This window comes from Cornus florida, unplaced genomic scaffold (assembly GCF_030987335.1).
Source record: "Cornus florida cultivar Cherokee Brave unplaced genomic scaffold, ASM3098733v1 CherokeeBrave_3.0.0_Hap2_Chr11, whole genome shotgun sequence".
In the NCBI taxonomy this organism is placed as follows: Eukaryota; Viridiplantae; Streptophyta; class Magnoliopsida; order Cornales; family Cornaceae; genus Cornus; species Cornus florida.
Genome location: NW_026775581.1, coordinates 21,555,632 through 21,566,290, shown reverse-complemented (window position 1 = coordinate 21,566,290; position 10,659 = coordinate 21,555,632). Strand labels below are relative to the sequence as shown.

The 10,659-nt window shown below is 34.9% G+C and overlaps 1 protein-coding gene across 2 annotated transcripts; it reads left to right on the top strand.

Moving 5' to 3' along the window:
* The first annotated feature begins 204 nt into the window (after window positions 1–204).
* LOC132280775 (uncharacterized) lies at window positions 205–9,500 on the top strand. Of its 2 annotated transcripts, none has more exons than XM_059782512.1 (4): window positions 205–319; window positions 546–722; window positions 4,137–5,444; window positions 9,139–9,500. In XM_059782512.1, exons 1-4 carry the CDS (start codon window positions 305–307, stop codon window positions 9,172–9,174), a joined length of 1,536 nt encoding a protein of 511 aa, XP_059638495.1. In that variant the 5' UTR covers window positions 205–304; the 3' UTR covers window positions 9,175–9,500. The 2 variants fall into 2 exon arrangements, with proteins under 2 accessions (XP_059638495.1, XP_059638496.1); XM_059782513.1 differs by lacking the exon at window positions 205–319 and adding an exon at window positions 2,489–2,914 and having other exon boundaries at window positions 584–722.
* Window positions 9,501–10,659: the final 1,159 nt, after the last annotated feature.

Here is a 10,659-nt window from a genome sequence, read left to right as displayed (position 1 = left end):
TGGAGCTCTCCGCCACAGCCACGTCATCCCAGCTGGTCTTGTGGGACCACTTTATTTGGCGGAAACTACCGAAATCGTTTTGGTGTCGCAGATTTGTGACTTCGTAATTAGTATGGTCCGTTCGTGATTATGAGTAATTTATAAGGGCAATATGGTAACAAACGCAACAGAACATTCATTCAGTTCATAACAGACAGCTTTCTTGTAGAAGAAGTGGGAAAGAGAAACAACCTCGCATTCTCTCTCCAGAAGACCTCGGTCCTAAGTCACAAAACACACTTCGACCCATTTAAGGTACAAAGAAATGGAATCCGACGAGGTAAGCAATTCTTCCCCACCACCACCCCTAACCGGAATCTGACCCACACCGCCCCCAACCACCCTCTGATTTTTCCCCCTTTTAACGGTTTCTTCTGTTGGTCTTTGTTAAATGGGGATCGATTTTGATCCTCTCCCTACATATACACACACTATAGGTGTTGAGTGGGTATTTTGGTAATGGATTGTAATGTAATTTTTTTTGGTGGTTGTATTTTTTTCTGCAGAGATTGACGGCTTTGAAGAAGGCGTACGCCGATATAATCTTGAATATGGCCAAAGAGGCGGCGGCTCGGATTATGGCATCGGAGCGAAAAGCGCTCCGGTTTGAGCACGACCTCCGTGTCACCAAACAAGAGGCGCTTCAGATGCTCCTTCGCCTCAAACAGATGATGGATTCTAAGGTAAATTGCCTTTTTTTTTTTTTTTTTTTTTTTGTCTCAATTGGGTTTGGTTTTAATTTTGATTTAGAATTTGTATTACTATTCTTAGTGTGTGTGTTTGTGTGTGCATATAATTATCTAGGTTTTAGTGCGATTGATGTTTTGTACTCTAGGTCTGATGTGAACTGCTGTTTGATGATGATCTATTACTTCTTTGATCTTCAATTAATTTGGCTGGGAGGTTTTGAGTTATATTTTGTTGTTTATGTCACTTAAAAGTCCATAAACTATTTAGCATTCATTCTGATTGATAGATTTTATGTTGTTTTGGTCGTTCTTTAATTAAAAGAAGTTTCTTCATAATGCAATTGTGCTCTTTTCTTTGTGACATTTGATGAAAATCATGAAATTGAAATTTTTTTTATTTTTTATTTTAGACATCCAGTACTGTCTCAATGATGGCACCTGTTTTCATCTATAATAGGATCAATTTAGGGAGATCATGTTTGTTACAGGGTAAGATATAAAATTTACCCTTTTTAAAACTGACCCTCTTATTGTGGGCTTCAAAATGGTGGATGTGGAGAATGTTATGGAAGATTATCTTTCATTTTCCTCATTGATCAAGTGGAAATTCTTTAGTGATATTGCATTGGGTCAAGGATTACAATTTGGTTTAGTTTAACTTTGCTTGTCTTGGCAGGTTATATTTGCTGTTTTAAGCTGTAATGCAGTTTTTGCAGCCCCTATGGCATTTACAACTCGTTCTTTTTCCTTTGTCCACCATTCAGTCGTACCTTTCTGGCTTCAATTTTTAAGGAAAATTAGCCCTAAAAAATTACAGGAATAAAAAATTTATTAAGTGTTTATGTACATTTTCCTCACATTATCACTAGTTTTGCTGGAATGTGACTCTCTCTTACACATTGACCAGCAATATGGTACTTGTTAAAAAATTTATATTCACTAATTTAACAGCAGTTGTGTGATTATTAAAATGTTCAACAATTCATGTGGATAGTGCGTGCCCAAGTCAATTTTTTGTTGAGACTTTCAATTGATTTTGTGGTTATAGCATACAGGGACCCTTGATTCCAAAAGCAAAATAATTAGTTTTGAAATCAATTCGAACAGTACCAGAAAAATGCATAATGACACGGAAGAAATATTCTAGATTTGTGGTTTCAATTTTAAATGTTTGGTGTTATGGGAAGCGCAAAGTAACATCAAAGGTCTCTTTTTTTCCTGTAGAATCTCCAAATTTGTATTTGAAGTACCTTGACTACGCAATTTTGCTAGTTGTGGTCGTGCGATTATCTTTGGACATTTCCTTGTCTCAAGTATTTCTAACATTCTATGTTATTCTCATTAGAATTGTTAACTGGTGATGCTTTTCCTGATGCAGAAAACTAACATTTTATGACATATTAAGTGGCCTGCATTTAACGGGAGTAAATAATTAATGGATACACAGATCTAAACATACTTATGAGTTCTCTCAATATGTGATTGGCCTTGAATATATATTTTCTCCAAGGATTACTCCCTCTATTCTCCTTGACGTACCCTTGTTGACATGACAAAAAATATGCACGGGTGTACCTTAACTCAAATCGGACATACAGATACTTTACAAGTGATGATGGAAGAAGAAAAAAGTTCAAATTTAATAGTATAGAAGATTTTGTACTTCTTAAAACATCCCCTTTATTTAAAATTCTAATTCATTAGATATTGGAATAATTATATCTTGAGTTATATAACATATAATGTATTTACTTGTGCAGGTTGTGTCTAGGCATTCGTACTCAACTTTTGGACCCTTTTGAAGTCATGTACCTGTGTCCTAAAATTTGGGATTCAGTGCGGTCTGACCCTTTTACACACAACTGCACCTAATATACATATTTGAATCCATACAAAATAGGTTACTTTGGTTCACATATGAAATAACAATATTGTTTTACATTTCTATTGCCAAACAGAACAAACTTCCTTGAAGATGAGAGATGCTTTGCTGCTGTCATTATTCACATAAAGAGATTGAAAAAAAAAAACTCGAGACAACTGTGTGCAGCATCTTATAACTTTATTGAAATTTGTTTTGATTGGTATCTTAGTGAAAGTATTCTCAAGTTGCTCTACTGATTTGACATATGGGATAACAATTTGCTAGTTCACATCCAAATTCATCATTAGAGAAGAGTAAGAAGGTGAAGAATTGTTTGACCTGAACTCCTCTATCTTATCCGTTGGTTTTACATAAGACTTACAGTATTAAGCGTTTAGAAGAAGAAGATATAGAATTAAATGTTTTTTATTTGGGGCCTTAGTGAAAGAATCCCCAAGCTCTTCCACTTATTTCTTTTAGGAGTTACACTTTTTTATACATTTTTATATTCCTAATAAAATGACAACTATCCTTGAAGACTTGTTGGTGAGCTCTCTAAGCCCTTCCATTGATTTCACACATGGAATAACTATCTTTAGAAGAAAGACAGATAATTAATTTACTGAGATATAGCAGAGATTTTTCTGTCAATATATTGTTCACTCAAGAAGTAGTAACTTGGAATTACACTCTACTAACCCGAAGTCATACTGTACCATAGTAACAAATGCAGTGGCAGTTTAGTTCTGTTTCTTGCTTGTTTCATGCTTAAGGAGAAATGGTGCCTAATAATACAGATTCGCAAGTCTTTTGATATAAAATAGCACACTTTGAGCCTCCAAGTTGCAAATTAGGTCCAGTACTAGACTAGGCAGTCATCAATTGAATTCATCGTACACTTGGATCATTTTTCCAAGGTAATAATAGGATACCATAATGATAGGCAGAATTTCTTTTAATGATGATAGGGCTGGTTGCTATGTTGCAGGTGAAGCTCCTGGTCAAGGATTTCCATTTTAATTTGGGCTAACTATAAGAATTTTTAATGTAGGTTGACAAGTTTTAACTTCTAGTTCTGTTTGAGGTTCATCTGCTCTTGAATTTGAATTAATTTGTTGAAGTTTGTTGAACTTCAAAGCATTGTTCCTGTAGTCAGCACAAAGTCAAAACCACTGAATTGGACCAGGAAATTTAGGCACTCTGACATTCGGAAAGCTGCCTTTTTTTTTTTTTTTCTGGATCAATCATGTAACTTATTTTTTATTTTTTTTATTTTTCATAATTCAATCATGTAACTTTTATTGGCTAAAGTATAACTTTTCTGTCACTTCTTTAAACAGTTAAGTGGGTTTGATGACCCTTACTTTTTCACCTTTAAATCAGTATTTTTAAAAAGCAATACTAGCGAAGCAACTGACAACATAACCAAATATTATCACATTGTTCAAAATTTTAAATATATTCTGCTCTTTATTTTGATATACTTCTTTTATTATGCTACTTCTGTTAAACTATGATGTTGAAAAATCATGCCCAATTTACAGATTAGTGAAGCGGAGATGAAATCATTGAGTCAACGGAGTAAGATTGAAGAGCTCGAAGCACAACTTCAGGAAGCTGAGGATATAGTAAGAGACCTCAGAGAAGAGTTGAGTGAAGTCCAGGCTGAATTGGAGAAGGTGAGAAATAACAAGCTACGACATTTGGATGAATGTGATGCCATTCCCGAAGAAACCGCACTGGAGAACAGAGTAAATACTTGTCAGTCTGCTATATTCCTTCCTTCAGAGTCAAAACTTGAATATATCAGAGCTTCTAAAATGGAAAATTCAACTTTGGATTGGAGAAAGGAAGGCCACAAGTGCTGTATTACAAATGATTCTTGTATGGAGAAAACCTGTGTTTGTAGCCATGATTTACCCTCTATAATAATGAGAAGCAAGGAGCCAGAGCTGTACAGGAATGGTTGCACTCAAAGAATTCGTGCATTTGGAAGGAACCTGTTGGATGAAGAATTGTCTTTCTCTAGAGAAATAGACGATATACAGAATGAAGCAAGTGACAGGGAGTATCAAGAAGGCAAAGGGGTCTGTACAATACCCACTCACAAGGCTGACAATACATGTACTACAGAGAAGAAAGTAGTGCATTCAGATAACAGCTGCTACCAAGTTCAGTCTGTTGCACGTTCCCATAGAAAAAGGAAGAGAGCTACCAGGTACAAGAAAATTACAACTCCATCATGCAGGTACCTTTCTGATCTGGTCACAGGGAGAGATCAAGCATCTGATATATCTTTCTCCAAAATTCACCCAAGTTCAATTGATAACAATGCTCAATCTGGCAAAGAGCATTCTAAGATGGGCCCATTATTATCCTCAGATACAACTGAAACAGGCATCCCGTCAGGATTTTCTGGAGTTACTGAAAGTGAAGCAGAGTTTGTTAAAGCTTGTAGTGGTCAAAACATAATAGACAGGGATGAGGCATTGATAGATAAACTGGTGCCGACAGGACAGGAAAATGGATGTGCAGAGAGTTCAGGGGTTCTGGTTTCTAAAATAGATCTTGAGAAACTTGATGTGCCATCAGTAGACTCAGAATCAAAAGCTTCTGATAAAGCTAATGGGATTTCTAGTCAACCAGTAAATGATAGGATCATCAAGTACACATTCCAAAGGAAACGAAAGAAAGACTCTTTTAGCAGCCCTGACAGGAATACCTCTCCTGTAAAGAGTACTTTGGAGAGAGAGATCGAAGACAAACAAAATGGTTCTCTGGAGCCACAAAAGCTTGGCTCAACAATTGATTCATCTCGAGAAAGTCGGCGAATAGCCCAGGTTGCTCGTCAGGTTGGTGTTATTATTATGTCTTGTGTGTATGCACGTATAATGCTTATATGTCTTATATATAGTATACCATACACGCCACACTTCTTAATAATGTTTTCTAGAACAGTAGAACTCATCAAAATCCTGTGAGGTTTTAGTTAGTGGTTCTGCATGTCATGGTGGATTGGGATGGAAGATAAAATTCTAGCCTCACTGGTCTTTCTAAACCTTTACCAAGTAACTTAATATAACAAAGCCTATGCCATAATCAAACTTTATGAGTTTGGATTGAGACTGAACTGGCTCAAAGTTGGAGGACCATTAGCAACTCCATCCAATTGCTGGCCAAGTTGTTATGTGGTATTGTAGTTGTCGTAGTTAAATATAAATTATGCCACCCAGGAATTGATGTTTAGAAAGGGCATTCTTTTTCACCATTTCCATGTATGCAATATGCTCTTACAGAAGCTTAGAAGTTTCTGAATATCTCATCTCATATTCCACATTCTCCGAGAAGTAATATAGAATAACACCAACAAGTATTATATGGTAATCTCGTCAGTATAGGATTTGTTCAGTGTTATTGTCTAGCAAATCAAGTACCCTTACTGAAGGCATTGTTTTCTGTCAAAGTGATTTTGTTTTTCTCAGAATTTGCTATGCTTAATAAATTTTTTGATCTATAATAGTTGAGGATCAGAACAGGACCAAATGCACATGCATCGCACATGATCTACAACTACATTATATATAAGGTCAAGAATAGATAAGGATAGATCCCTTTTTGGTATTTTTGATATTTTGGTAGTTTGTTTAGGTATCTACTTTTGGTTGCCCATGTATATGCCTTTGGTGTAAAGGTTTTGACGCTTTACGATTGAATTTTGGGTTGTTGATGATGCTCCTCATGAATAAATGGGTACCTTAGCAAGGTATTCTATGTAAATTTTCACTATAACGATTTGTTTTATTATGCCAAGCCCAATCTTGTTTATAGTTAGGAACTCTATTAGTTCTGTCATTATTTGACTATGCTTTTTTGCAAATTTTTGAGCCAAAAGGACATCTTTTTGTTACTAATTATTTGTTTGTGAGTTGTTTCTATATATATATATATATATATATATATATATATATATATTGGCTTTCCCATCGCTAGTTATCATATTAATTTTTTACCAAAGGCATCTGAATCTTCTAGCTCCATTTTGATAATTGCATATTTTTTGAAAGCTCCTTGTTAGGCCAATAGGACTTCTGTCAGAATCTTGAGTCTGTACTTTTATCTGAATTTTAGATAGATTTTTAAGAGTGAGTTAGTGACCTCTCGTCCAAGGGCATATTTGGAAGACAAAGCTACAATCAGGGACAAAAAGGTAAATTCAAATCTCAAATATGCACTCGCCCTTCGGGTTTATACATTCATTCAATTAGCGTTTCATGCATATCATTTTTTTGATCCATAAAAATCCCTTCTGAACTGCAGAAACATGTTTTCAGACTTTCCCTAAACAAAATCCTAATGGGAAAAGGATAGGGTACTTCAATCAATTGAAGGCTACTATAGGCCATATATCGATTGATCGATACTTGGTTCGATCAATCGAACCATGCAATTTTATTTTAACATTGCTTTCTTCGGAATTCATCATCATCCATGCCTTCATCCCACATGAGCAGAGTCGGTCACATGAATTTTATTTTTCTTTCTTGTCTACTACAAACCATTTCACCTATTATATTTATTTATTTATTTTTAATTCATTTCTAGTTACTCTATTTTAATTTTGGTTGGTCTCCTCGTCTTTTACATTTTATGCAAATTAATCTTATTTTTCATATCAGTGCATCCAGGGGTCTTTGTTGCGTGTCTACTTTCTTTTAATTTTTCACTGATAGATATGATTCCTAATTTCTCCCTCACACATCAATTATTGACCTTATATCTTCTAATCATTTAAATCATCCATATCAGTATTCTCATTTCATTTACATGAATTAATTGTTAATGTTTCTTCTTTAACGCCCAACATTCTAATTTCTTCGAAGATCTTTCCTTGAGTAGGACATGTTAAATATCATGTCAAAAAGCGAGAATTTTAAGTTCCATTGCTGGAAATTTATACTCTGTTTTATATCGACCATATTTGGGATGGTATATTTTGAATCCATTATCATCCAGAAAATTGTTCATTTGGTCAAACAAACTATGAAGTTCTTTGTTACTGATGCAGCCCCACTGCTCTACTTTTGGTTAACGTAGAGTCTCTTTTTCCCATTAAACCCATTCTGCTCTAATTTTAGTTTGCATATTTCAACCTGTCCATGTTGGGCTGCATGTTAACCTCGTATTATTATGGAATCGTTTCTTCCAAGGTAAGCTTCTATTGGTTTTTCTTTATGTTTATTGATCGAAATGCCATTTATGGTCCTTCAACTTTGTCTCCATTCATTAGTAGTTGGAGCCTGGAGAGATATTTCTCATTTGGAAATTAGTCGTGTATGGTATGTCTGCCCCAGGTCCGGTCAGTATAGGTCCTTCAGGAGGAGGTGCACTTGAAATGATGACTAGTTTAGGGAAGGCTTTCAAAGTCTAACATAATTTATCAATCAGTGTATATTTTTGCTCGATTGGTGTTAATACGCGGCTTAAATAATACTTATAAAAACAAAATACACAGCTTAAATAATAAATGGCTTGCTCCGAAATCCCATTCAATTTCTTGGGCAAGCAAGCTGCCGATTGAATCAACTCAAAAGTTCTTCAGTTAACTTGTTTTCTTTTACTGCCACTAGCTCACCTTCCTAGTAATTTGAAGTCCCGTCTATGCCTCCCCTTCTTTGCTGCTAGTCTCGGGGAGCTTCAAGAGAGGAGTTACCCTGTTATCTCTCTTCATTCAACCTCTTCAGCTTTGTTCCTGCTCTTACTAAAATCAGTCTTTACTGGTGCTCTAATGGATGAACATCGTTTCTATTCAAAGAATATCAGGTTTAAGAAGTCCTCTTAAGTCAATCTTCCGAAAATGCTTGGAAACTACTCACAAAGTTTCCGGATTTTATCCACTCATGCTTGAAAGAATCCTCATCCATCTAAGCCTTTAACTCTTCTTCTATTATAATAAATTATCTTGTTTCATGCCCTCATTTATCCTAACCTGATGCATGGAGTTCGGGCATTGGGTTGCCACTCTGTCAGCTGGTTTTAGGTCTGTTTCCTTTTCACCTTTAGGAAGACACAGAAAAATAGATTTGATAAAATGCATGTTATGAAAGTACTTCATTTAGTGCATAGGAATTGTTAGAGATAATGTTGAGAAGTTATCGTGTCTTTCTTGGATCAAGCTTACCATGAACATAAAAGCTTTTCTGTAGTAAGCTATATCTCACACGTTATTCAACTTCAACCAGAAAGATTAGTGGCAACACTCAATTTCAGGATAACGTCCATCAAAATTTGGAATTAGATTTCATTCAATTTTTAAATTTTGAAATGAAAAAGTATAATGGAGAATTTCAGGCAAGATGAATTTTCTGGGAAGTGCATTGCTCTTCAATTTTGCTGTGGTCCTCTATGGGGATCAATCGATTCTCCCACGAACGTTCAAATTTCTATTCGACAGATAATAATCCCTTGTCTTCTATGTAATATGTTCTTTAATGCTTTCCTTCTCGTGGCTAAATGTTAATTTTGTTTAGCACGTTCGTTTTTTTGCAGCTTATATCTTTGTCTGAGAAGAAATGGTGGCAGTGAATCCGGTTTTTCCTTGCATTCAAATGGTAAGGTTTTTGATCTCGAAGGCAAAGTATAGTAACAAACAGTTCTCTAGCAATGTGGCTCTGAAGATGGCTTCTTGTTCTGGAATCCTTGAAAATGACCCCTTTTTCAAGAGAATTGTAGATTCTCGAGTTACTTATTTATGGGCATTATAGCCAATAAGTTATTACCATTGATATATTTCTTTGATCTCTCTTTCCACCATAAGTGTGTCGATTAAGCTGACTATTTCGATGATGGCATTCACTTTAAGTGAGCTCTACTGAAGTGAGAATTTTGCATATATATTTTCTTTCAATCCATTTTTTCTCTCTATCTTGATAACGTGCGGTGGATTAGGTCACGTTCTGGCAGCTATAAATTATAGAAACTTGATCATACTATCTATTATATTTTTTCTTTTATTCATCTATCCATAGAGACTTGAAAGAACCAAAAAGAGAAGTTATAGGAACTCTCTGATGTAGCGAAGCTTCAGTTTTGGAGATCTAGTTCGCTTGGGTTTCAGTTTTGAGTGCAGTAGCTAGTTTCCTCTCCAAAATCATGTTTGGATGGAGCATACATTGGGTACTGCACTTAAATAGTAGTAGCCAATTTCTTTGGAAAAGCTAGTGATTGTTTGGAGCAGATTCACTGCCACCATTTCTTCATTTTGTAAACATGCTTTAGAGCAGTGTGTGCCCAAGATTATTGAAAACTTCTATTTAGTGGTTGGACTTGGTGCAATGGTAAGATTGCTCCATTACAAAATGTCCACCTTTTTATTTTTGGCTGACCTAAAATAAATGTTTCAATTGGAAAGTCGAGGTACTATTTTTTTTTTTTTTGGGTGTAACATTACCAATTTAACCTTCTTACATTAAACTTATAAAAAATAAATCATCACATCTATGTGAACTCACTGTGGATAAATTTGTTAATTTATTCACTTCTAATAAAATAAAAAATAAATGGTAAAAGTCATCCACTTAAAAAGTTGGTTCCCAAAAACGAATTTTTTTTTGGGATACTCCTCCGTGCCATAAAGGGAACACATTCAAGCATTGTCCCCCTTTTAAATTGACCAAGTTGTCCTCTCAAATTTTAATATATATATATATATAAAATAAAGTTGGAAAATTTTGAAAGTTTTAATGGTTTTTATGGAAAGATGTATTTAACTTGCATTAATTTTTAGAAGTGGGACAAGTATTTTAAGACATTCAAAAAAGGAAAGATGCACCACTAATATGGAAAAGAAAAAGTACATCTTTCAATATAGAAGTGTTAAAGAGTCACGTGACTCTTCTCATGAGAGTAATGCTCCTAAAAGAACCTCTCATGAGAAGAGTTATGAACTCTTCATATTTAATCATTGGATTGAAATAATTTTTTGAAATATGTGAAAAGTCAAATGAATTACTTCTCTTCCAAAAAAATGTCCACCTTTCCAATTTTGGTTATCCAAAAGAAATGTCCCTA

Excerpts from the sequence above, each read along its gene's own strand:
- LOC132280775 (XM_059782512.1), top strand. Across the intron at positions 723-4,136 it reads AACAGATGATGGATTCTAAG|ATTAGTGAAGCGGAGATGAA; the intron begins GTAAATTGCCTT and ends CCCAATTTACAG. Across the intron at positions 5,445-9,138 it reads TAGCCCAGGTTGCTCGTCAG|CTTATATCTTTGTCTGAGAA; the intron begins GTTGGTGTTATT and ends GTTTTTTTGCAG.